Source organism: Electrona antarctica (assembly GCF_951216825.1).
Source record: "Electrona antarctica genome assembly, chromosome: 19".
NCBI lineage: Eukaryota > Metazoa > Chordata > Actinopteri > Myctophiformes > Myctophidae > Electrona > Electrona antarctica.
Genome location: NC_136800.1, coordinates 25,229,031 through 25,256,530, shown reverse-complemented (window position 1 = coordinate 25,256,530; position 27,500 = coordinate 25,229,031). Strand labels below are relative to the sequence as shown.

The 27,500-nt window shown below is 42.7% G+C and overlaps 3 protein-coding genes across 7 annotated transcripts in view; all 3 read left to right on the top strand.

The window, feature by feature from the left end:
* Positions 1 to 14,537, top strand: part of LOC306943968 (centrosome and spindle pole-associated protein 1-like) — a 36,121-nt gene extending 21,584 nt beyond the window's left edge. For 3 of the 4 annotated variants that reach the window (XM_079530548.1, XM_079530549.1, XM_079530550.1), the window contains 11 exons: positions 267 to 416; positions 3,763 to 3,906; positions 4,688 to 4,906; positions 6,141 to 6,207; positions 6,658 to 6,763; positions 8,488 to 8,621; positions 9,746 to 9,832; positions 10,236 to 10,267; positions 11,564 to 11,603; positions 11,914 to 12,150; positions 13,299 to 14,537. In XM_079530548.1, the coding sequence (XP_079386674.1) occupies positions 267 to 416; positions 3,763 to 3,906; positions 4,688 to 4,906; positions 6,141 to 6,207; positions 6,658 to 6,763; positions 8,488 to 8,621; positions 9,746 to 9,832; positions 10,236 to 10,267; positions 11,564 to 11,603; positions 11,914 to 12,150; positions 13,299 to 13,516 (1,434 nt within the window). In that variant the 3' untranslated portion in view covers positions 13,517 to 14,537. Of the gene's footprint in view, positions 1 to 266; positions 417 to 3,762; positions 3,907 to 4,687; positions 4,907 to 6,140; positions 6,208 to 6,657; positions 6,764 to 8,487; positions 8,622 to 9,745; positions 9,833 to 10,235; positions 10,268 to 11,563; positions 11,604 to 11,913; positions 12,151 to 13,298 lie in introns of those variants that run through there. The other variant, XM_079530551.1, reaches the window with a different exon arrangement.
* On the top strand, positions 985 to 1,248 carry LOC306943970 (dynein light chain 2, cytoplasmic-like; the record flags this gene model as incomplete). Its single annotated transcript, XM_079530553.1, has 1 exon — positions 985 to 1,248. One exon carries the CDS (start codon positions 985 to 987, stop codon positions 1,246 to 1,248), a length of 264 nt encoding a protein of 87 aa, XP_079386679.1.
* A 2,110-nt stretch (positions 14,538 to 16,647) lies between the features above and the next one.
* Positions 16,648 to 27,500, top strand: part of LOC306943170 (CYFIP-related Rac1 interactor B-like) — an 18,637-nt gene continuing 7,784 nt past the window's right edge. The window contains exons 1-2 of one of the 2 annotated variants that reach the window (XM_079529372.1): positions 16,648 to 16,901; positions 26,458 to 26,534. In XM_079529372.1, the coding sequence (XP_079385498.1) occupies positions 26,459 to 26,534 (76 nt within the window). In that variant the 5' untranslated portion in view covers positions 16,648 to 16,901; position 26,458. Of the gene's footprint in view, positions 16,997 to 26,457; positions 26,535 to 27,500 lie in introns of both variants that reach the window. The other variant, XM_079529371.1, reaches the window with a different exon arrangement.

Here is a 27,500-nt window from a genome sequence, read left to right as displayed (position 1 = left end):
ACTCAACGTTAAAGCCCAGCTGCACGGGGTTTCCCAATCATACTTCCACGGGTCCGCCTGCAGTCCCTCCTCTTACCACTAGGGCCCAGTGATTCAACGTTGGAGAGCCTCACTGGCCCCTTGGTGTGTCCGTGCGTGCATGCATGTGTGTGTAACCACTGTGTCTCTAAACCAGAGGTTCTCGAACGTTTTTGACTCGGGTCTCCCCAGGAAACCCTGCTGTGCTGTATGTATTAGGTAATGATGTGTTGGGGGTTGTTGTACAGATGGAGGAGAAGCGTCTGCAGGCGTCAGAGGAGCGAGAGCGAGCCCGGCTGGAGGAGGAGAAGGAGGAGCGGAGGCTGGAGGAGCAGAGGGCTCGCATCCAGGAGGAGTACCTGGAGGAGCAGGAGAAGAAGAGACGCAAGGAGATGGAGGTGTGTGCGTGCGTGCGTGCGTGCGTGCGTGCGTGCGTGCGTGCGTGCGTGCGTGCGTGCGTGCGTGCGTGCGTGCGTGCGTGCGTGCAGAAATACATGTATGACTTGTGCTACAGGGACATGGAAGATTATGGTGTCCCAAGCAATGGTAGAAAACTATGTAAAACCTTAATATTCAGCATAGCTTTCAGCTGGCAAGTGCCCTCAGATTTATGTGGATCCTGTAACATTAAAAAGAGATGGCGAGCAGATAAGCACGCCTGTGCAAATCGGCCCTGTTAGACTGGCACGGCCCAGGTTTGTATTTCGTGTTACGTCAGTCCAGAGCCCATATAAGCTTATATTAAATCGTTACAGACACCAAGAGTCATCGATAGACAGCCACAGAGGCCGTGAAAGAAAGGCGATAATACAGAGCGACAACATTCTACAAGAGAGACAACATTCTACAGCAGTTAACACGCCCAACCTTTACCTCTGGGCCACTTTGTGGGTATTGTCGCTTAGAGAGGAATCATCTCTCTTTAAAAAGTAGACAAGAGGGAGATCAACAAGGAGAGTCGGCGTCATGTCGGACAGAAAGGCGGTCATCAAGAACGCCCACATGTCGGAGGACATGCAGCAGGACGCCGTCGAGTGTGCCACGCAGGCGCTGGAGAAGTACAGCGTGGAGAAGGACATCGCCGAGCACATCAAGAAGGAGTTCGACAAGAAGTACAATCCCACCTGGCACTGCATCGTCGGGACCAGCTTCGGCAGCTACGTGACGCGCGAGATGATCATCTATTTTTACCTGGGCCAGGTCGCCATTCTGCTGTTCAAGATCGGATGAGAGGTTTTCAACCGGAGGTTCTCCGGTTTGATGTGTTCTAGGCCACAGACCCTTCATTTCATACAGCCTTCATCTCTGGGACCCCAATATACACTGTACAATCTGAGACTGTCCAAATGGACCCATAGGGGTCCATCCATTTGTATACTGTCACTAGCCTCGGGGACCGCAGGCCTTTTGTTTTCAAAACAAAAAAAGCCTGATCGACGGAGCCAGGAAATGTGGTATAGGAGTGGGAGTGAACCTTGTATTTTGCTAACCAATAACATTGCAGAGGGGCGTCGGTCCAATTATGGAGACGTCATTGTTCTCTGCTGTGTTCTACCGAAGAGGGGATGGATCCACCGGCAATTTTGAATCTGCCCCCTCTAGACCAGAAGTCACACTGGCTGGGGCAGGCTACACTGTCACTATCAGAGTTACCAGACGGGTGCATTTGAACCTCTAGTGGTCCCAGGATCGGAATCACTGGGCTAAGGCAGCAAGGTTCCCAAAAGGTGCACAGAATCCCACGGTACACATGGAACAATTCCAGGTGTGACAATCGTAGTTTAACCCTGGGGCATAGACCCATTGGTACGCATGCCCCCTCATTCATGCAATACCCGTTGTTGTAATCCAGGACAGGTGCGGTACCGATTATCACAGACCGTAGAGGCCAGTCTATGCCATCAGCACTATGGCCACATATTGATGACATCAGGGATCTCCATAAAGGGGACACAGACAGACAGACGGAGAGATCCAGAGATCTCCATATATGGACCTACAGTAAAAGGGACACACACCAACAGACAAACGGATACAGAGATTTGTGGATTTATAGTGTATTTCTAGACATGTGTTGATCCAGATATGCGGGGGGCAAGACGCACAGAGATTCTGTACCTTTTTAGATGTTCAACCCTGTGTCTTGGAGACGATCAACACCCCATACGGGTAACTGAAGTGCCTCAGGGCTCAATACTAGTGTATTTTCTGTTATTGTGAGGAAAGCTTTCACTGAAAATTGCCGATCGACAAGCTCACGTCGTCGCATGCTCGCCACACGTAGGCTCACAACGCAACATGTTGGGAGCTTGTCAATCAGCTGTTTTCAGTGAAAGCTTTCCTCACAATTCCAATATTGGTATGACACCACGCCATCGGGACAAAGAGGTTCCTATTTGGGGGAAGAACTTTTTTGTTATTTCGTTTTTTGAGTGGTGCAAACCACTCCAATGACCAGCTTTGTCTGTACCTGTGTACGTGTCCGTGTACCTGTGTACGTGTCCGTGCACAGGTGAGCATGGTTGCTATGGTTAGTGTGTGACGTCACTCAGTGCACCACTCAGTTCACACGGGTGTGATTTTTGTTTTACATTTCAGCTTTATTTTGATTGGACATTGAGGGTAACATGCAGTGAAGTGCACCCACCATAATAGTAGTGACCATAGTTATGTGATATTATTCAGTGTCCTTTTGTTTTTTGTTTTGTTCTTATGGCATGGCTCTGCAGGAGTCTAAGAGTCTGTCTGTCTGTCTGGAGATGAGATTCACATTTCTTGTGTACACTGTACTGCCAGTACACATAACAGTACCTCCACTCCGTTTGTTTAGAGCATTTATGACGTAAATCATTTGCCAGCCAAGTCTATGGACTTTAATATTTGTTCAGGGCACTAAATGACAACATAAGACGTCATGTGGCCGATATAAATACATCTTGTAGGATGGATAAAGGAAAAGAAACAGCACAACTGTAACCAATGTGAAAAAAGCTTCACAAGAAACAGTAAGTTGAAACAGGACTGGATAATTCATAGAAGTGACAAAGGCACCCCTCACTTCACACGCATGTGATTTTTTTTCACATACTGTATATTTCAATTATTAAACTTTGATTTTATAATGGAAGTCAACTAACTGATCAGGATGTTGCTCCGATTTGGAGTTGTACGTCATAGATATGTCATAGATGACTGACTATTGTATGATATTTAAAGATATGTGCATTGTATATAGGATAGGTGAATATATATGGGAGTAATACATCATTGACTATACTGTAACTATATGCGAATGTAATATATTATCTAAGTGAGCAATGAGTATAATTGTAGTATATAGGTGCATGTGCAAGTGAGTGCATTATGTGATTATGTATTCATAATGTATAATGTCTATATTTTACAAGAGTATATTGGTATTAGTTGAGAATGAGTAGGACTTCATCGTACTGCTTTTTGAACATGTAATATTTAATTTGTCAAATTGTACTTTCTATTATTAACATTGCCTATTTTTTCTGTTTTTTGTTTTTGTTTTTTTGCACATTGGAAAATAAAGATTAAACCTATTTCTCTGACCTAATTCATTATAATTTGCTTGTTTAAAATAGTCAATCTACAAGCTCAATGTGTTGCATCATCCAGCAAACATTTTGAGCTTGTAGGCCTTCTATTTTAAACACACGACTTTAAATCCACAATGGAGCCACAATAACAATGTCTCTTCTTTTTGTCCTCCTTCAGCAAAAAGCCAAGAACGAGGAGCTGGTCCGGCTGGCAGAGGAGAGGAGGAGAGAGGACCAGAGGATGAGGAGGGAGGAGGAGGACAAGGAGAACACTGTTCTGAGGAGGCAGTATGAGAGAGAGAGACAGGCTCGATTAGAGGAGGTACGCACACGCACGCACACACAGTGTGTAGATTTTTGCCCTTGTGTGATAAAGTATAAAATTACTAAGCAAAACATAAACCGGTCCGACATGTACAGAAGTACAGCGAGAGAGTTGCTGCAAAGTAGAGGCTGTTTCATTTGCGATAGGATACATTTGCGCGACTGTAAAGACGAAACGCAAGTGGGGAGGAGGCTTCACATCCGCTTTATCGCTTACTCATGATCAGAGCTTCCGTGCTCCAACTGTAAGGAAGCATTTGAAAACAGTCTGGCAACGTGACGTGAGACTAGGGACCCCCAGAAGGAGACTTGTTTTTCTTTAAGAAAAGAAAGAAAAACACACCCTTCTGAAGTGAGTGGTACTGTACTGTACTGTACTGTACTGTACTGTACTGTACTGTACTGTACTGTACTGTACTGTACTGTACTGTACTGTACTGTACTGTACTGTACTGTACTGTACTGGCCCTCCTCCCTGGCCTATATGTGTGTTAGGCTGTGCAACAGTGACACTTGGTGGTGAACAAACGCTATTTTCGACACAGGGACAGACCCAGCCACACACATAGCTGTCTATAGGATTGGTTGCACCACTCAAACATCGCTAACCAATAACAGCAGTCAACATATAAACATATAAATGGTTAAAATTATTGTGTTGCTTATTATTATTCATGCTTATCGTAGTGCGTTTTAATGTGTGCGTGTGCGTGTGCGTGTGCGTGTGTGTGTGTGTGTGTGTGTGTGTGTGTGTGTGTGTGTGTGTGTGTGTTGTGCAGGTGCACAGGGAACCCTCACCTCCAATCCCCACCCTGCAGAGGAGGCACGGGGTCCGACACACGCCCAGACCACCTAGCACACACTCGCTCAGCGGACAACCCCCTAGTCCTAGCATACACTCACCCAGGCCTCCTAGCACACACCTACCCAGCACACACGCCTCTCCCAGGCCTCCACCCAGCAGCACACACAGCCAGCTGTCCTCTGCACCACTGTCTGTAAGTGAAGCACGCACACACACACACACAATGCTTACATCTGTATTGTCAAACTGTTGATCAATTTAATTAGATTTACCGGTACTATTATTTCCATATTAAACTCTTTAAACTGCAGTTTTACAACAGAGACATAATATGCATTGTATTTATGTTCTAAGCTCTTCTGTTCTCGCATATCAAATGAACCACGCTTAATGTTAACAGCTGATTGAAATTCAGCCAATCGCACGTGCAGTGCAGTCCGTGAACACTGTGCAGGTTTTCTTTAGCGAAGTGAAATGCAAACTAACAAGAGATGGTAGAGTGAGTTGAGAAAAGGCCACCTCATTTACGCTGAGCAACATGATCGTACGACAAAGCAGTAGTAGTATATATAAAGGACCGTTCACACCAAGCATGATAATGATAATTATTATGTGAGCTAGTTTCACTAGTTTGGGTCCCGGGCAAATAATCTCTCTCTTTATTTGGGTCTCAACCTGAAAGGTTTGAGAACCACTGATCTAAACGATATAATTTACGACTATCTTTGTCGTTATACAGTTGTGGTGTGTGGACTGATTTTAAAACATAATATTTATGATTATCATTTTAGTTATCAGTTTTAGTGCTCGTTGTGAACTACTATGCTTAGAAAGCAGGCTCCAGGCTGTGTTCTAGGTGGTTTGATCTTTGACACCTCTCTCAAGCCTGAGGTACACTTCGGCGTACAATAGTGTTGCATGCCAATACGAGCCGATAACTCCACAATGCGCCGTTATGCGCCCATATTCAATTTTCTATTTCACTTGTTTTATCCTTCCTGTAAGAGGTTCTCTCTCCTGAAAATGTATTTTCTGTTTATTTACCCATTAAAACCGGGTATGAACGACACACCAAAAGTCTGACATGCGCAAATCACCAGTTGCTCCTGACATACGTTGGTCCAACATGCGTTGCATCTCACATGCGGTTAGGGTTAGGTTAGTGTCTGGGGTAGGGTGTCGGACTAATGACTGTCAGACTGTTAGTACAGTATGTCGGAACTTATGCTGTGTCATTGTAGATTTTAGCTATACAGTATAAAGCAACATAAGCTATTTTTGAACATTTCCACTAAACAAACTATATCACAATATAAATATGTTTAACTCTTATTGTAACAAAAGAAAATCACTTACTGCACCCTTAATGATCATCACCCAGGTGACATAAAGAGTGTGTACGTGATCATGTCATGTTTGTTTTTAAGGAGAGATGTCTGTCAGGACTGCAGTCACCCCCTGTCCCCGCTCGACGCAACCAGCTGAGAGCTGCAGGTATGCACGCACACACCCATTCTCTCACATAGAGAGAGATTCTGGAAAGATTGCTACTTTTACGCTATGCATAAATGTGTGCGTGTGTACTGTGTGTGTATGTGTGTGGGGGAGCATAACGGGTGTCAGCGGTGTCGAATCCGGGAGTGCTTGAGGGCTGAAGCACCCACTGACACAATGGGCGCATTCGGCAATAGCGCACTGAGCGCACTGTGCAATGCAAATAATTAGGCGAGTGTATACTAACTCTCTGCGCCTGACGGGTGTGTTAGTGAACTCTCAGTGTTAAGGAGATAGCTCAACTGTGTGTGTGTGTGTGTGTGTGTGTGTGTGTGTGTGTGTGTGTGTGTGTGTGTGTGTGTGTGTGTGTGTGTGTGTGTGTGTGTGTGTGTGTGTGTGTGTGTGTGTGTGTGTGTGTGTGTGTGTGTGTGTGCATGTGCGCGACTGCAGAGGATAACAGAGGTGTGTTCAGTGAACTCTCTGCGTTGAGGCGTCAGCTCTACAGTGAACAGAAGAGACTGGAGGAGTGGGAGGAGCATGACTCTCTGATTGACAGGTAAACTGACCAGTGACCAATGATCCGGTCGGGCACTGCGAAGGCCTTTCGTAGTCCTTTTGGACCACGAAGTGAACAACAGAAATGGGACTGAGCTGTTTTTGTGTTCACACTGTCAGTTAATTTGAAAGAGGATGACGTTCTCTTTCTGGTCAACTTTAGCTCAAATGAAGCCTCAAGCAGTGTTCATTTTTTCAGCAGATTTTGATTTAGTCTTTTGAATAACACACCATTTAGTCTTCGTCCTATTTAGTACAAATTCTTAGTTTAGTCTTAGTCAACTACATATCAAAAGATTTAGTGTTAGTCTTATTGAAAAAAATTAACACTGGCCTCAAGGCCATCACACGCAGGCTTCAAAGGGCACGCGTCAAAACAGCCGCCCCACATTGTCTATGAACCTACCACACACCTGCCTATAGAGCGTCGCAGTCCCGCCTCCTACCCTGACCCAGGAAATGAAACCCAATGCATTATTCTCATAGACATTTCGTAAAGTATTTATTTAAAGACGGTTACGCCGCGGACAAAGCCAACTCGAGTCGTGACAACTCATGACAACACAAACAATATTTTGGACCAAACAAATAATTACAAAGAAGAAAAAAACGGCAGGTTACAACACTTTCTTTGTTGTTTTTCTTCTTTGTAATTATTTGTTTGGTCCAAAATATTGTTTGTGTTGTCATGAGTTGTCACGACTCGAGTTGGCTTTGTCCGCGGCGTAACCGTCTTTAAATAAATACTTTACGAAATGTCTATGAGAATAATGCATTGGGTTTCATTTCCTGGGTCAGGGTAGGAGGCGGGACTGCGACGCTCTATTCCCAGGCGTCACTGCGACGTGAAAAATGATTGGTGTTTTCACAAAATGCAACACTTCCAGTTAGTGCTAGGGGCTCTTCATGCACGTCAGTACTGTGTGTGCCGCTGCACTGGAGATGTGGACTCTTTCTGTTCACACTATTCTTAAATACAGCAGTAAATATCACAAATGGCAATAAAACGGGAACAAAATCTGTACATTATTGCGACTGCAGGTCACATTTACTATGGAATCGGTTGGTTGGTCACCCCAGGCAAGCCCCTATGGTGCCCAGGTCTTGTGAAGTTGTGACATCATCAGCGATGGAGATCCCTGATGTCATAGTAAATGCGACCTGCTGTCGCAGTTAAAGGGAATACCACTCATTTTCAACATTTTACTATGTCATTAATATACCTTTGTTGTTTGTTTGTTTGTTGTTTGTTTTTTTGTTGTTGTGTGGAAATAATAAAAAAAGTCCCCCCATTCTGTGTTGCCTAGAACTGGAGGTCTGAAAAAAGATCAGTAATATTATAAAGTACATCTCAGTGACATCACAAAGACCTGTCCATTCAAACTCTAGACGGGCCCGGCCCTACCTGGGCCCTCATCAAACCCTGTACACTCAAGAGAATGTCCCCGCTACCACCCTTAGATCTCCATATACTGTATGGAGCTGACATGTTCTGACATTCCATATGTTGATCTGACCTCATCAAACCCTGTACACTCAAGACATGCTCCTTATATGGCCAGTACAGAATTCATTCCATGTTGATCTGACCCCCCATGCCAAAGCGCCCGCCCGCAGTCTGCTGCCAACGAGGCGGATGCGTGCACGCGACCTCACCCTCAGGCGTCTTACTGGTATAATGTATAACTGTGTGTGTGTGTGTGTGTGTGTGTTTTTTTTTTCCAGGTGCAGAGATCCCCCCCTGGTGGATGTGTTTGACCGGGCTCGTCTCAAACTGCAGGCTCCCGTCAGAAGACCTTCATCCAAACACACTGAGCCACCGAACCTGATGAATATACACACATCACTGCAACTGAATGGTGAGCGCACACACACACACACACACACATACACACACACACACACACACACCGAACCTGATGAATATACACACATCACTGCAACTGAATGGTGAGCACACACACACACACACACACACACACACACACACACACACACACACACACACACATACTGAACCTGATGAATATACATACATCACTGCAACTGAATGGTGCGTGCGCGCACACACATACTGAACCTGATGAATGTACACACATCACTGCAACTGAATGGTGCGTGCGCGCACACACATACTGAACCTGATGAATATACACACATCACTGCAACTGAATGGTACACAGTACACACACTGAACCTGATGAATATACACACATCACTGCAACTGAATGGTGCGTGCGCGCGCACACACACACACATACTGAACCTGATGAATATACACACATCACTGCAACTGAATGGTACACAGTACACACACTGAACCTGATGAAACCTGACCAAAGTATTTTTGGGGTTCGCCAGCCCAAAAGGTTGAGAACCTCTGATATGTAGTACAGATGTCCTAGTGTTAAACCCAGGTCCCATGGCTCATGGAAGTGTTTTTCCCTTGTAATATAAGAACGGTGTTCCCATTTAAAAACGAGGTGACTCTGTGTCGTTTATATTCTGTTTGACTCCATCAAGAAACTTGAATTAATTCTGCTGCAGTACCGGCCGGGAAGTAAAAAGTAGAGCGAGCAGACAACATTGTGGTATGTACTGTAGACAAAAGGGAGGAATGAGCGCATCTGTTTGGCTGGAGTAAAAATATCCAACAAGGTGCTCTTGTCTTCTGTACAACTGAGAGAACTGACAGAACTGATCCTGTAAAAGAGGATGAGAGAAAAGTAAAAAGCCTTTTTCATTAAGTGGCTAATGCATTGCAAGATTAAAATGCACCTACGCACAACTGTCTTCATCAGACTAACAAGATTACTGTGTGTGTGTGTGTGTGTGTGTGTGTGTGTGTGTGTGTGTGTGTGTGTGTGTGTGTGTGTGTGTGTGTGTGTGTGTGTGTGTGTGTGTGTGTGTGTGTGTGTGTGTGTGTGTGTGTGTGTGTGTGTGTGTGTGTGTGTGTGTGTGTGTGTGTGTGTGTGTGTGTCAGACTGTGAACTTCCCAGCGGCGAGGAGGAAGTGGGTGTGACCAGGAGGAGGAGGCGGGGTGACTCTAGTCTAAGGACCGCCCACAGTGGTAAGATCATTCTCAGAAGTTGGTGGGAGTAAAGCTCTTCATAATGTCCCAAACCTTTTTTTTTAAGGATTATTATGAATTGGTTATAATGAACAATGGGTTAATGTTCATTAATTAGTTACATTAGCATATATGTGTAGTTTATATGTATAGTGTCATTATATAGATATGTTCTAGTTATAGTTTATATGTATAGTGTCATTATATAGATATGTTCTAGTCACGTTCTTAGCTTACGCATGTTTCGCGATAAATGCATTTTTACATATGTGATGTATTCCCATGCTTTTTGTTCTTGCCTATTGTAAGTCGCTCTGGATTAAGAGCGTCTGCTAAATGCCTAAATTGTAAATTGTAATTATTTAAATGATGTTTATTAAATTGTTGTGTCAATATCTTTCAGACTATGTTGACCTGTCCCCTCTTCACTACCTGGTGAGTTCAACAGCACTTCCTCATTACATCACTTCCTGAACAACAACACTTCCTCATTACATCACTTCCTGCATATGTCACATTCTTGGTTGTGTCTATGCAAGGCCTGATCATCAGGGCTCCTGATGCAGGAGGGCTTCAGTGCCTCGCTCAAGGATACTAACGAGGGCACTAATTGTATTAGTTATTGGACAGTAACTAGCTATCTGAAGGGGGAATACCATTCATTTTCAACATTTAACTATGTCAGACTCATTTCTATATCCTAAAGCTGTATTGTGGAAATTATAAAAAAGGTCCCCCCTTATGTGTTGCTTAGAAATTGGAGAATCAATTTTTGGGGTCATGTGATCAGTGACCTGAGGTCAACGTTGGCCCAACCTCTAGGCCGCCTCATACATTAGAATCAAGGCAACTAAAATGAAGGAACGGAAGCCAAAGAGGGAAGTGTTCAACACATCGGAGGCAAACAGGAACCAGAAGTTTAATGTAATGCATTGGATTTGGAGTCGATGAGAGCCTGCTGTTCCAGCTTGTGAACAAACACTATTTCTGAATGATTGCGTCCTTTGTCATATACCGGTAATCGGTTCAGGAAAGAATACATATCACAGATTGTTTTCTAATCACTTTTGTTTCGATGTGCACACGCATCTAAACAGCGGCAGGTATCGTTTCTGTCCCAAATGTTACAACATTTTGTTGTCAGGCTGGCAATGATGGACAGTCTCGCAAGTCGCAACACAGCCCATACTTATCCCCTAAACTGCAGCTTTGGTATTGAGGGGAAAGCTTTAGCTGAAAATAGCCGATAGACAAGCTTGCAGCGCAATGCTGTTGTGAGAATAACAGACCCCTGTGGGACTCCGGTTACCCATATGGGGTTTAAGTTGTTGCACAGTCAGACACATACATGCCCTTTAGATACCTCTATCAAATTATACAGCCTGCACATTGATCGATTGGTTGAATACTTTATTAGACAGAGGACTAGGCATTTGAGCTGAAAGGATAATGCAAAAAAGAAAAGTGCTGAGGACTTTCAATTGTGGTCCTATGTATTCAATTCATCAACATGGCGTAAAAATATAGAACAACATGATGACGTTCTGGTGCCATTCATTTAGAAACGTGTGTGTGTGTGTGTGTGTGTGTGTGTGTGTGTGTGTGTGTGTGTGTGTGTGTGTGTGTGTGTGTGTGTGTGTGTGTGTGTGTGTGTGTGTGTGTGTGTGTGTGTGTGTGTGTGTGTGTGTGTGTGTGTGTGTGTGTGTGTGTGTGTGTGTGTGTGTGTTTCAGAGGACTACAGACCTGTTGGAGTCAGAGAGTGCCTTTATAGGTGAGAATTTTGATTGATTCTTTGTGTTGCACTTGCACCTCATATCATTATTTATTTAGTCACAAGCTCTTAATACTTTTCATTGGCTCAACATTTATAAAACCTCCACAAACAAGAAAGTAAACATAACTTTTTCTGTGAGCAAATGAGGAAGCGCTCGCATTACATGATAATCTGCCCGAATTATCGCTCCTGATCAAGATAGAACAGGGTACACATGTGTTAGCTCAGCTGGGCTTTACAGAACTACTCATACAGTGAGTGAAAATATTAAAAGCATTGTGTGTGCGTGCGCGTGTGTGTGTCTTAGAGCCTCTAGGAACTGAACCCGCCCAGCTGTCAGCCAGAGAGCGAAGAAGGAACAGACAACCACAACAGCAGCAGCCCATTGGTCAAGCAGATATCTTCTCTGTCCAATCAGAGAGAAGAAACAGACAAACACAACAACAGCAGCCCATTGGTCAAGCAGATATCTTCTCAGTCCAATCGGAGAGGGAGGCCGGTGGAAAGGACAGTACCAGAAGGCTTCAGGCTCTGGGTCGTCATGGTAACTTGTGCTGTTAAAGTTACTATTATTAGGCAAAGAAGTTTGGGGATAAGGGGTAAGGCACTGACGAAAATAGGGCCCCAAGTGTCCGTATTTTACTTAAGTCATCTTCCAACTTTCAAAATAGAAAATTATAGTAATTTATATAAAATATATCTGAATGCATTTAGGGCAGTGGTTCTCAAATGTAATGGCATTTCTATCTCTGGGACCCCAATTTATATGGTAAAATTAACACTTTAGGCGCTTTAAATTCATCCTACCTAGGCTGTCTAGGCTGTCTAGATTGTATTATTACCTTTGGAGCATACGCCGAAGTAATGCACTAGTGATGCACCGAATATTCGTCCGAAGAAATTATTCGGCCGAAAATGGCTAAAAATGCATTTTCGGCCTATTCGGTTTCGGCCCGAATAGGCAGAAAATATATCACCGAATAGTGTATGCAATTAATGCATTCAAAAGTGCTGAATAAATGTTTTATGGACCCATAATAGTGACTATTATTTAAGTTAAGTTTTGCCATAATAATGTATTTGCCATAATCAGGTACTGTAGCTTTAAGGTGCGGCCATGACAGCAATGGTAGGAAAAAAGATATATAATATTAATCATATTCGGCTATTCGGTATTCGGCCAACTGTTTCCTATATTCGGTATTCGGTTTCGGCCAATAATTTCCCTTTCGGTGCATCCCTAATTTGCACCTTTGATCCACGAACATCCCCCTGAAAATAGTCCCATGGTTTGTCGTCACTGGAGTGCAGTTAGAATTACCGTTCACTTGCATTGAACTCATTTTCCCAGAAGCCCTTGCAGCCCAAAGCAGGGGTTTCGTCAACATAACGCGACGGCCTCGTCACCAGGTCCGCGACAAAGCCGGATTTTCTTTTTAATTATAAAAAAACGGCAAAATTAAACAAATAGTGGGTTTAGCGCATTAAGCAGTATCAAAACTTGGATTAAATGCGGGTAACACAGGTTATGCAGGGGAAGTGTTAACTCTGAGAGTCTGTGTACAAAAAGTACCAAATGATTTACAGACCTACAGGTCCATTTAACCCACTTTGAGAACCACTGATTTAGGGGAAATACTGTTTGAGTAAATGTACTTACTTTCCACCACTTGACTCTGTTGTCTGTCACAGGTCCAGCTAGCCGCTCCGATGATGATGATGATGATGATGAGGATGATGAAGGCGACTCCGCCTCTCTCCACATCTCCCCCCGGCGGGGCCACACACCCAACCCTCACAGCTCCACAGAAACGGTCGTCACGGACACGTGGACGCGGATGGAGGGTCTCTTGCGGAGGGAGGAGGGGTCAAGAGCCAGGGACTCTATCCCCCAAGACTGGGACAACTAGCCTCAACCAGTCACAGCCCTGGTATTGTTTAGAGAGCAATGCTTTGTTTACAAACATTGAGGCTGCACGCTTCTGTGATTACATCATGCAATCAATTCCCAACATATACCCACACCTGTTTTTATTTTTTATTCATTAATTTTGTCCTGCGTGTGTACTGTGTAGGCTGGTGAGTCGCTCCCTAGCGAGACTCTGGGAGAGCCTGATTCATACTTGGATTCATGCTTTGTGTCTAGAACAGCAGACCTAGAAGCTCACAACGAACTTCTATGTCTGCTGTTTTCACTGTCACTGGTTCCCAAACAAACCCATTTGTGGGTAGTGGACACGTTTTTAGGGTCCCTTTATTTTTTGTTTCTAACATTTTGTTTTTAATTATTATATGAAATCATCATTCCCCCAAAAAGTTTGGAAACCACTGTAACTATTCGACACCATAGCGTGATGGAGCATAATTTAGACCTAATGGTCCGCGGGGCGATCACATCCACATAGGATCACATCCTATGCTGTATGAGTAAACATCTCAGCTGGGAGAACACTCAGCTGAAGCCCCCTCATCATGAGCAATACCGAGAATGGATGAAAAGAGATGAAGAGACAAGGAGACCCCCGTTACATAGAAACACACAATGATTACTATCACAAAATATAGAGCTTTTAACATTTAAAACAAATCCCATAAAAACACATCACTTAAGCTACTTTTAAAGATGCAATCCATAATATTTATGTCCACAGAATGTAAATGTATGGATAGAAGAGTAGGTGGACCAGCTACTATCAGTTATCGTTCTACCATTGAGCTGGCAAGAGATTAAACTGTGCTTTGACCTTCATGCAGTACCTGTTATCAACCAGTAGGTGTCTTACCAGACTACAGGATATAATGTCTCAATGGAAGAGCAGGTAGAACATGTATGTGAAATTGTGAATTAACATATTCTACGTACACATTTTGTTAAAATAACTTTCTGTACACAAAGTTATGGATTGCAGCTTTAAAGTCCTTTGTTTAGATTGGTGATAAAACATATCCCTCTTTATACCCTTTTGATCTTTTCTATTTGTCTGATTTCCTTTGGTCATGTTTTGTATGCTTTTGTAACGTGATCTTGAATCCACAAATAAGATACTATTATTCAGTAGTATTATTAGTATTACTCGATCTGGAGTCAGTATCATGAACCAAAGAGTGGAAGTGTTTTAATTGTCATGATAATAAATTATATTTTTAACTTAAGGGAGAGTCTGTGTTGTGCAGTAGGCCTATCTGTTGTTCAAACTAGCACTTCACAACACCCCCCAAATGCTGTTATTTATTTTAGGCTTGATTGTCATAATGTTTTAAATAAAAGTCATACACTTACAGAGCCTTCACCTGTTTATTTTTAGTTCTGCTGCAGGACCACATTGGAAACAAGTGTTTCATTATACTTTTAATGTTTTACCCTGGGTTTAAGTTGTATCATGATTATACTTCAAATGGAATCAATAGTTCCCACATTCAGTTGTTTGAGCAGGGTCAGCCACACAATACAAAACGGCACTCAACCACTGTCTGCTCATTATTTCATTTATTTCTCATTTCATCACTTTCACTTGTTTAAGCTGTAGGGCTATATACTGTCACGAGTTGTCTCTCTGCGATGGATGAAATTGGTGACCTGAATGCATTTTTTTGTTTTGGTAAGAAGATACCATCTCACAAAAGTTTCAAAAGTAAGCATTAACCTGCCTTCCTCTTTGGCCAAAAAACACGGTTCAGCCGTGCATACCACATTGGCTCTAATTCAGCCTATATGCGTTGAGGGTTCGTAGCCCGATTCCGGCGACCTTTGCTGCACATCTCTCCCCATTTCTATCTCCCTGTTGATGTCTACCTACTGTACTATTAATATAGGCAGAAAAGGCCCAAAGCAGTAGCTGAGGAGTGAGGAGGTAGATTGGCCGCTTGGGAAACGGAAGGATCCTGGTTCGGTTCCCGGCTCTCGCCATAGTTACTGTTGAAGTGTCCTGGAGCAAGGCACTGAACCCTATATCTGCTCCTGATGCTCCTTGCATGGTTTCCTCTGCTGGTGTGAATTTGCAATGCACATTGTAACTATAGAAGTACAGTAAATGCACCTTTTATCAAAGTGTAGAGCATTTACAAATGTATCTAGGGGCGGCGGTGGCTCAGGGGTAGAGTGCCTGGATGGTAACCGCAAGGTTGCCAGTTCGAACCCGGGCTCCCCCAGAGTTACTGTCGGAGTGTCCTTTCGCAAGACACTGAACCCCTAATTGCTCCCGAGGTGCTAGTTGGTGCCTTGCATGGTTTCCGCTGCCATCGGTGTATGAATGTGTGTGTGAATGGGTGAATGTAAAGCGCCTTGGATAAAGGCGCTATATAAATGCACCATTTACCTATGATGTTAGTGTTAGTGGCTATCAGTGGGGTACGGGGCCCCATAGAGGTCTTTCCAGGCTAGGGGCCTCCCAGCAATTTAATGTCAGTGTTATTCCACCGCTTGAAGACTGCAGAATGAATATTCACATCATAGGGTTCACTCTCACCACTCATAATGTGTTGACTGGTGTATCCCAGGGGTATGTACTTGGCCCCTCCTTTTTCCCGCCCAACCTTAAATCCCTTGTAAACACTGTAACAACTAGATCAGTGACATAAATGACTAAACTGTTGTTTTTCCTTCTTTTTGTGTGTGAAATGTTCCTTTAATACGGCACAGTCAGATGTCAGCTGTCCAACAGGTTAGAGTGTGTGTGTGTGTGTGTGTGTGTGTGTGTGTGTGTAAATCTTGTAGCCTGAGGCTACTAACTTTCATTGTAGCCTGGAGGAGCAGTGATTATAGATCTACTGTAAATACTATTTTTACTATTACTAGTACATACTAATACCTGTTACTACTACTATAAGCCTACTGTAGCCTATTATTATTATTATTATTATACTATTACATAATTCTAGATAGTAGTACACTGACTGAGCATTGTGGTGCCCACAATAATGTTTAGAGATCGACACACTCAAGTCATGGCTATATATTCCTTACATTGTGGTCCTTTGAGTGCAAAGTATAGGTAGACAAGACAGACAGACAGACGACAGACAGACAGACGGACGGGCAGACAGAGCACATTTTAGTTCTATAGTTGTGTTGTCATCACTTCCTTCTTTAAGGATCAATTCCTGCTCTGCGTGCTTGTGGGTTGAACCAACCTGCAGCCTGGTCTGTCTGAATCTGTTCTCTAATGTTCTGCCTCTGTGTGTTCCGGGTTCTAAACATGCAAAGAACAACAACACACACCTAGAAGAAGACAACAAACAACAACACGCACCTTGATTCTATAACGGGAGGGACGCACTTTGATGTTTGTGCTGAAGGTAAGATTTCATTCACGCGTTCACGTCCATGCGATCGTCGCCGCGGTGGAGTCAGTTGTGAAGAAACGGAGACAAAGTAACGATTTGACACCCAGGTGGGAACCGACCGGAGCTGCAGAGTTTAAAAACTTGCACGAACCAGAATACCAGATGCATGAATGAATATCAAGTAGCATGTTTTTGAAGGGCGGAAGATGATTAGACTATAGGAATCCGCTTATTATACTGTATTTTTTTGTACTTGTTTTTATTTATATAACACAGTTTGTATGATTCTTGGAGACTTCATCCAAAAGACACTCGAAACATTTAGCATATTTTACGTATTTTAAGTTCTGATAATTTGAACAATACAGAGATCTGACCGCATGACAGGCAGCAGATAGGCCTACTTTGTTAAACTCAATCATATTTGTATGATTAGTTTTACTACATTTTCGTTTGGCTACTCCCACCACTGAATTTATTCGCCATCGCAAGGTGTCGCTGCGTGCCAAAAAAGAACAGATCTACAAGCTATCAACGCGTCACCCTGCGACGCGTTGATAGCTTGTAGATCTATTCTTTTTTGGCACGCAGCGACACCGTTGTACTACGGGGTATACATAAAGAAGAGGCCCAACATTCAAAAGTAAATGTTACCCTACTTCCTCATCTGCCATCTTTAAAACATATGCCTCTTTAAAATCGTAGAGAAGTTAAAATTATGTAGGCTACGTATATGACTGATGATATCTGTAGAGGTGTTTGTAGGCTGCTTCCTTCCGTTTCTACTCCACTGTTGCTTTTAACATTATTATAGTATTAGTTTTCTCTCTAGTATTTTATAGAAGCACTGCCATTGACAAAGTGACAGTTGAACTGCAACTTCCCTTTTGGGATGAAATTAAATTAATTCAGGTCTAGTGTTGCTTCTCAAAGTGGGGTTCAGGGCCCCCCAGAAAGAGGTCCTTTCAAACCAGGTCCTGTTTAATTCACTGTTATTTCAACACTAGAAGACTATATTGGGGGCACAGTCGCAGTCAGTAGCGCTGTCACGTCACAGCTATAATGTCCTGGGTTCAATTCCCGCTGGGGATGCTATGGGCGGGCGCTGGGTGTGTGTTCTCTTCGTGTCATCAGTGCCCAATTTGCCCATACCCTAGGTGGGGTTGGAAAAATGGCCTTTCTGTGTGGAATTTGCATGTTCTCCCTGTGTCCCCTATGGTAGGTACCCTCATGGGTGAACATGTTTTTGCAGGTCCGGGTACTAACGTATAGAGGTCCATTCTGACTTATATAGTGAATGAAGGACTATAACTTCAAACAGTGCTGCATGGATTTGATTAGGTCACATTGACAAGATTGAAGATTACTTGCATATCAACTTTCACAGGTCACGTTAGGTCATGTTAAAAATCGCTGTTTCACAGTTATAAACATGTCATTACCATTTGAGTAGGCTACATATAGTTGACTGCATCAGTGGAATGGGCAGACATTCCATAAAAAAAATTGAGTCAATTTTAAATATGAATTGCCTGTATTTGAAATCGAGTTTAATTAATTTACTGTAGCTCAAAATCTGCTTCTATTTAGATTTTTTGGGGGTGGTTGTTTTGTTTTCCTTTGAGTACTTGGACTGGATTGAGATGGTCCGGGGGCTGTAATTTGCCCATGTATGGTATAGACAGATGTAGAATTCTATAACAACAAAAGCAGTCTGTGTCATGTTGTTGTTCATGATTATCTTTTTTATAGCAAATTGCAGGCAAACATTATGGAATATAAATAACCCTCCTATGCCACATGACTTACAAGATAATTTGTAGTAGGCCTACCTAATTTGGTGAAAACAATCCTGTTTCTGCAACAAACGTGACAAAGAGTGACATTTGCAGCATTTGTGAATTGAATTAATTTAATTTGTGAATCCCTTTTGTTTCTGGGTTGTTTAGAGTAGACAAAGACCCTCCTCAATGTGGGACCCACATTTAGGGTTTTTTGATTGATTGAAATATTTATTAACAGTTTGCAGAATTACAGTACATTTCAAGCACAACTCAATATAAAGACTGTGAACTGTAAGTGGACGACCCGATAAAGCATTACACTTGTTTACAAGAGGGTCCACCTTGTTCAAATCATCAAAACATTTAGAGACGTACAAATAGACACTTCTATATAGCCAAAAACAAAAAGATAACAGGAATTCATCATAAAGGAGGTAAAAAGGGAAAAGAAACATATACAGTGAGGGGAAAAATGTCTTAATGACTGTTGGTAGGGCGTTCCACATTTTGGTGGCATAGGGCTCCTGTTAGGGTCTTCAATGTGTTATGGTTGACCAGTGAGGAGATCCTGTAAAGGAATCTTGTTCTTTGGTTGACTTTTTTTGATTATGTTGGTGGCCATTTTATCACCAGAAAGATTAGCCGCCAGGATGGAACCTAGGTAGGTAATTTCATCTTTTCATGTGATATTGTCACCCACTCTAACCAAGAAGCCATCTGCCTTGCTGAGATTACTATTTAATCCAAAGAGAATGGATTCAGTTTTTCCCAGGTGTAAAGATAGTTTGTTATCAGTGAGCCAGGTGCAGATTCTACAGAGTTCAGAGCTGAGGGCCTTTTCAACCTGCAGTTTGTTCCTGTCCGAGACTAGCAGTGCTGAGTCATCTGCGAACAGGAACAAGTTGCAGTCACAAGTCATGTCATTTACATATATTAGGAACAGTAAAGGCCCTAGTATGCTTCCTTGTAGAATGCCACTGCTCACTGGGAGGGGGGGGGGACAGGGTGGACAGTGTTCCGTTCACCTCCACCATCTGTTCTCTCCCCTCCAGGTAGGATTGCATCCAGCTCACTGATGTGCTATCAAAACCAATTGCTTTTAGCTTGCTTTTAGCTTGTCAATCCAGTATATAGTCATAGCACATCATAGTAGCCTACATATGTATAGCATAGTATAGTATATATGTATAGTTAATATGTATAGTGTCATTATATAGATATGTTCTAGTTACGTTCTTAGCTTACGCATGTTTCTTGATAAATGCATTTTATATATGTGATGTATTCCCATACTTTTGTTCCTGCCTAATGTAAGTCGCTCTGGATTAAGAGCGTCTGCTAAATGCCTAAATTGTAAATTGTAAATTGTAGTATGGAGTGGTTCACTGTGTCAAAAGCCTATTGGAGGTCCAGCATGACCATGCTGCAGTATTTGCCAGCATCCACCTCGTGTTTGATGTGGTCGCTCAAATAGAGGAGGCATGTGTCAGTGGAGTGGGATGTTCTGAAGCCAGATAGGAACTTGTACATTAATTTATTTGTGGCAAGATACTTTTCAACCTGTTCATAGACTATTCGAGATAGAGATGGAGCTTAGAATATAAATAGGGCGATAGTTCCCAGGGTCTAATTTACTCCTTTTCTTGTGCAGGGGGGTTACTTTGGCCAGTTTAAAATCTTGAGGGACCTGTCCCTGTTTGATGGAGAAGTTAGTTTACTATGTGGGTGATGATTGGAGCTACAGTATATATGGCCGAGTTTCTGTGATATTTGGAGGGAATATTGTCATGGCCAGTGGCCTTGGGCAGCGGTGGCTCAGGGGTAGAGTGGCTGGATGGTAACCGCAAGGTTGCCTGTTCGAACCTGGGCTCCCCCAGAGTTAGTGTCGAAGTGTCCTTGAGCAAGACACTGAACCCCAAATTGCTCCCGATGTGCTGGCTAGTGCCTTGCATGGTTTCTGCCGCCATCGGTGTATGAATGTGTGTGTGAATGGGTGAATTGATGCACAATCTATGTAAAGCGCCTTGGATAAAGGCGCTATATAAATGCACCATTTACCATTTACCATTTGCCTTGTGGGGTTGGAGGGCACTCAATTTCTTAAGTACCTCATCAGTTGTTACCATAACTAGTTTAAAATCGTCTTTACAAACACCTAGGTTTCTGTAGAAGGTTTGTATGTGCTCTACACCAAAGAGCCCAGAGTGGGAGGGCAGTTTGTTAACCAGCGTTGTTGCTATGTTTGTAAAGAAGATGTAGTAAATAAAGATAAAGTTTCTTTTAGCTGATTTGGTCATGGCAGTAACAATATTTCTTAGCTTGTTTCGTTGGGTTTTTAGGTTGTCCAACTGAGCTTGGGTAGACCGGATGCTGCATTCATTCATGATTCTTTTATAATGTTTTGGTAAAACAGGCCCTCGGCCTCGAGCAAACTTTGGAAGTCTGTAATGGAGTGAATCAACCATAACTTGCACAACTCTTTATTCTCGAAAGGAAAATGATAAAGTTTTGTCTCCACAAGAATCATGATAATTAGAACGTGGAACAGTGCACTACTGCACTTCATCCGTAGTAAAATAATAGAATCTATAAACTACTAAAGGTTTTAGTAGGCTGCTTGCCGTGGGTGTGTCTGTATCTCGGGGAACAAACAGGCAGCGTGGTGACTATTTGTTTACAAACCAAACCTTGCGATATTTCCGTGCGAGAGTTGGGAAGGTGCTTCAGTATATCTCGAAATTGTACCTTTTATGTAAATCAATCGTAAAAGACGAAGAAAAAAATTCCGTACTGGGTTTCTTGGTGTTGTCAGAATCAGTTTTTGTTGCATTTGTTTATGTGCTAAAAGAGTGACTTCGAGAGCTGTTTTCCGGTTACAATGGAAGTCAATGAGACCCTATTTTTTATTTCTTAATTTGCTATTAAACTGCACAACAGAGCAAAACTAGAAAAAGTGCCCTTCTGGGCACAGGTCTCCACCAGGAGGATAGGACTGTGTGAGATGTTTGGCAAAATGTTTAGGAGTAATATAAATAAGTAATATGTTTGCCTTTGATGGCAATTGGATGATTTGAGGCATTTTGTTCCAAAAATGTGTTTAGCAAAAATCAACCTGTTGGTGGCGCTATAACAGGCCAATGTGAAAAGGGTGGGATATATTCCTCAGCCTAGTAAGAAAATGTGTGAAAGATTTGACGTAAATTGCATGCTGCGTTCATGATTTGAGGCTTTTGTTCAAAACGGGGCAATCTTGCAAACTGTGAAAGCCAATTATAGCCAATTAGGATGGAATATGAAATATGGGACAGATCCGACTTGAGCACATGACCATAGAGATACTGTGTAACGAATTTTGAGATTCTTGGACAGAATCTGGAGGAGTAATATCCAAAAATGTGTTTTACAAAAGTCGGCCTCCTGGTGGCGCTATAAAAGGCAGATGCGGAAAATGCAGGTCAAAGGTTTGTCCTTGGCCTCTAGGGAGTGTGCATGCAACGTTTCACGCAGATCAGTGCAGTTTTAGGTAAACAATGTGAAAAGCTGCCTCATGGTGGCGCTATAACAGGCCGTTCTGGAAAATGTGGGGCAGAGGTTCATCGTTGGCATCCAGGGAGTGTGTGTGCAAAGTTTGGCATCGACCGGGTTAACGGTGCCGGAGATTAGCTGGTAACGGACGGACGGAAGGACGGACGGACGGACACACACACGGACGGAGTGCAAAACATACTCACTCTCTCCCCATGCCTTCGGCCTGGTGGAGACAATAAGTCATACATTGAACTAGTTTGATCATAACAAGGTAAGAAAACAACCCAAACCTCTAGAAAAGTGGTCATGCCCTTTAAGCAGAATGGGATATGGAAAAACCTGAATGATACATGTTTATCACATGACTACTGAATTGTGTGAATTTTGGACAAAATCTGTAGTAGTAGCAAAAGGGAGAGATATGAAGAGTTGCATCATGATCCATGGGAACATTTATTGTATGACCTACACTTCAACAAGTAGTAGGCTATAGGCCCAAACACAAAGCATCCTGGTATAGCGCTACCATGAGACAGATTCAACTAGAAAAAGTGCCCTTCTGGGCACAGGTCTCCACCAGGAGGATAGGACTGTGTGAGATGTTTGGCAAAATGTTTAGTAGTAATAAAAACATGTTTGCCTTGTATGGAAATTGGATGATTTGAGGCATTTTGTTCCAATCAACCTGTTTTGCAAAAATCAACCTGTTGGTGGCACTATAACAGGCCAATGTGAAAAGGGTGGGATATATTCCTCAGCCTAGTAAGAAAATGTGTGAAAGATTTCACGTAAATTGCATGCTGTGTTCATGATTTGAGGCTTTTGTTCAAAACGGGGCAATCTTGCAAACTGTGAAAGGCAATTATAGCCAATTAGGGTGGAATATGAAATATCGGACAGATCCGACTTGAGCACATGACCATAGAGATACTGTGTAACGATTTGTGAGATTTTTGGACAGAATCTGGAGGAGTAATATCAAAAAATGTGTTTTACAAAAGTCGGCCTCCTGGTGGCGCTATAAAAGGCAGATGCGGAAAATGCAGCTCAAAGGTTTGTCCTTGGACTCTAGGGAGTGTGCATGCAACGTTTCACGCAGATCGGTGCAGTTTAGGTAAAAAATGTGAAAAGCTGCCTCATGGTGGCGCTATAACAGGCCGTTCTGGAAAATGTGGGGCAGAGGTTCATCGTTGGCATCCAGGGAGTGTGTGTGCAAAGTTTGGCATCGACCGGGTTAACGGTGCCGGAGATTAGCTGGTAACGGACGGACGGAAGGACGGACGGACGGACGGACACACACACACACGGACGGACGGACAGACACACACACGGACGGAGTGCAAAACATACTCTCTCCCCATGCCTTCGGCCTGGTGGAGACAATGAAAGTACTTGGAGTGTGCAAATTGCAATGTTTGATGGCTTTAGGTTTAGGGATTGGGGTTGGAGGAGTTATGACATTATTTATTTTAAAATAGCTGACCTACACAAGATCACATTGCATGAATACATCATTCTGTTTGTCAGTCACCTCTTTATGCCTGATGAAGGTCTGACCAAAACTTTGCTCACTAAAATGCTGTAAGTGAAGACAGTGTGCGGGATTACATTTTTTTCTACTCTTCAAGTCCCTTTATCCGACGCACTAGTCCCCCATAGGTGTGCATAAGGACTTTTTTCTTCAAAACATAATTCAGTAGGGTCCTTTTAGGATTTTAACTATTCCGGTTCCTTAGCGATTCCCTCCCTTTTAACAATTCTTACAGGGGGTTCCAAATGGCGGGTCTGTAACGCTGATAGTGTGCAAAATGGAACCAAATTGACTGTTTCGGGTCCGTAACTGTGAGTGTGTACAAAATGGAACCAAATCGACCGTTTTCTTTGTCATATTGTCCATATTGGGTTTATTTCCCCCCCCCCCTCATCTGTATGACATGTCTATTAATGTTTTATTTGTAATAGATATGCATTATTACACTGATGCAATGTACAAAAAGTCTCAGAGAATGCCACTTGGCAGGGTGGCATTCCCCTGGAGGCTTTTTAGGCATTCTCCTTCACATTTTTTACTGATCATTTTTTTTATTCTGTTGTAATTGAAAATAAACAAACAAACACACCTGCAAGGTTGATGGTATTGCAGTTAGTTCCCATCATAGCAGACAGTGATGCAACCAGCCCGGACGCTACAAATGAGTAGATAAAAAAAACAGATCTACAAGTTCACAACACTGAACTGGGTGCTCCACTGCATTGTCATGTCATCAGTCATGTGACATGTACGTGCAGAGCTGTAAGAATCATTTCTGCTTTTCAGTCTGTTGCGTGTGGCTGTCTGCTTCAAACCACTTTCAATATGACAGCCATACTCTGCTCATGTCGGTAAACATACACAAATAGATGATTATTAATAGAATATGTTTATATCTACTGTTAACTATGTATCATCACTGTCCGGTCGGATGTGTGCATGTTTAAAAGCGTGTTTAAAAGTTTAAAAGTGTTTCAAATGATTCAATGTATTTTATTTAGCTCAATCTCTTGTTAATACTTTTCATTGGTTCAATATTTATAAAACCCAACAGAGACAGCTATGTAAAACATGTAAAAATGTAAAACATTTTGAATTTAAAAAACAAGCGATGACAATATCCTGTGGCAAAAATATAGGCAATTCATTCATGAAAAAATAATTTGAAATATGGAGATACAAGGTCTTAATTCATCACATACTGAATGAACAGGAAGTTCGAACCTGGTTCACCGGAAATACACAACTAATATATGACTGACTCAGAGGCTGTGTGTGTGTGTGTGTGTGTGTGTGTGTGTGTGTGTGTGTGTGTGTGGATTGATTGAATATATAGTATATAGTATGTCCTCCAGCAGTATGAGTTTAATATGCCTTTTATGAGACACAACAACAACATGGTCCATTAAACATTCAACACTAAAAAAAACTGGACAAAACAACAGCGCGACAAACAACAAATGCATAAATACTGTACTGAAAATATACAGTTTAAACACATTGTTCGTTTGTTTGTGTAGGACTACACAGGCAAATGGGACGTCAGCCAGGGAGTGGTATAATCATCCAGTTCAATGAGGCCGCCGCTGACTCCATGTGGTGATTTGATGGTTGTGCATTCATCCATGATGTGTTCAACACGGGGGGGGGGGGGGCACGCGTTAGTCCGCCGTACCGTTGCTACGACACACGGATATGGAATGATTGCAAACACGTGGAGGATACCACTCACAAGAGGCATAGCAGACCTAACTGAATGAGTGAGCCGTTGCAACACTGTGTGTGTGTGTGTGTGTGTGTGTGTGTGTGTGTGTGTGCAATGTGCATGCAGAGGCCTGTTTCAACCAGCGAGTTCTAACAGGTCCTCAGTCACAGATCACACCGCTGAGATTTCATATCCTGGCCAATCAGTAGGCTGTGTACTTGTGTAGGCATGCGCATGTGTGTCTGTGTGTGCGTAGTCTGCGCTCTGCGCACGCACGTGTGTTTGTGTGTATTTATTGGTAAATAGTGTTTGTACGTGCAGTGATCTCTTACACACCTTGATGCGGTCGAGCCATCCATCCATCCATCTATCCATCCATCCATCCATCCATCTATTTTAATTGCATTTGCCTTCTATTCTTAATCACATGAGGAATTCCACTGTATGTTGTTGTTAGGGTTAGCTTTATGTTCATTTTTTTGATAAACACCTTGGAACAGTGTTTTTTTTTTTAATGTTTTTTTGTGGCTTTCACCTTTATTTTATATTTTTTATGGAGGGACAGATAGTAGGCTGACAGGAAATGGGGAGAGAGATGGCCGCCTCAATGCTTTTCCAATGGAAGTCACGTGGTTTGACCAAACAGTTGTGTGTGACGGCCCGGGGAGGGGGGGCAATCAAACACACATGTTTGGTCAAACCAGCCCACCCCAGAAGCCGGCGAAAACTAGAGTTCTCAACAAGCCCGAAAATTAAGGCCCGGCCCTACCTGGGCCCTCATACACCCTGTACACTCAAGACACTGCCCTCGCTGTCACCCTTAGATCTCCATATATGGAGCTGCCCTTTTCTGACATTCCATATGTTGATCTGACCTCATCGTGTGTGTGTGTGTGTGTGTGTGTGTGTGTGTGTGTGTGTGTGTGTGTGTGTGTGTGTGTGTGTGTGTGTGTGTGTGTGTGTGTGTGTGTGTGTGTGTGTGTGTGTGTGTGTGTGTGTGTGTGTGTGTGTTTGTTACAGTATGGGGAACCTGATCAAGGTGTTGACCAAAGACATTGACAACAACACTGCTGGAAAGTTCTTCCTCGACTTTGAGAGTAAGACACACACACACACACACACACACACACACACACACACACACACACACACACACACACACACACACACACACAGTGTACGGGAGGGCTATGTTTTCATTACAAAATATCAAATTATTACTATTATATTGGGGTGGGGGAACATTTTACACAATGACATAGAATGCATGGTTATACCCATGTGCACCCATGTATGTGCATACTATACTACATATCTCTGCTGTCAGGAAGAAACCTAACTCCAAAATGTTCATTTTTCAGGAAATGAAAACTATAACATTTTCAGGAAATAAAGAAAACCTTTTTAAAAAAGCAATACTGCCTAATCAAAGTTGGTATTGTGACTGTATATTGTCAATTACTTGCATGAGAGGTGGTGGAGTTAGCTGCTTTAGCAGACAGTTTGAGGGTCCAATGGAGTTAAGAGGTTTTGCCCGAAGCACTTTTTACTACTTTCCATTGGTTACATTTGTTTTAACCAACACACAGACGTAAAGGGTGTTCAATAGCACTGATTTATGCAAAAAAATCTAAAACTTCAAAACTGGAGTTAGGTGGTTTCCTCCCGACAGCAACGATATGTGGTTCTCAAACTATGTGTGGAGACACATTTTGCCTCAAGGCCAGGTGTACATTAGGATTTTGTCACAACCACACTGATTATGATGCTTGACTGATTGGACGAATATAATTGGCAATCAGTGATTGGATGAGTCCAGTCATTGGTTGTTTTTATTGAGCGCCGTTTTGGCAGATTTTTTCTTGACTCCTATTGTTTTGAAAATGTAACGGCCAGTCTACTCGAGAATTCAACTCTACAAATAGCCTAATTAGTGCGATACAAAGTCCAAAATGTGAATCAATTTCGGCCAAATTCTGCACGAACTACGTAGACAGGTTTTAAGTGGTTAATGTACACCTGAAAAGAACATAATGGATGTGATATGTTTTATAATTCTTCAT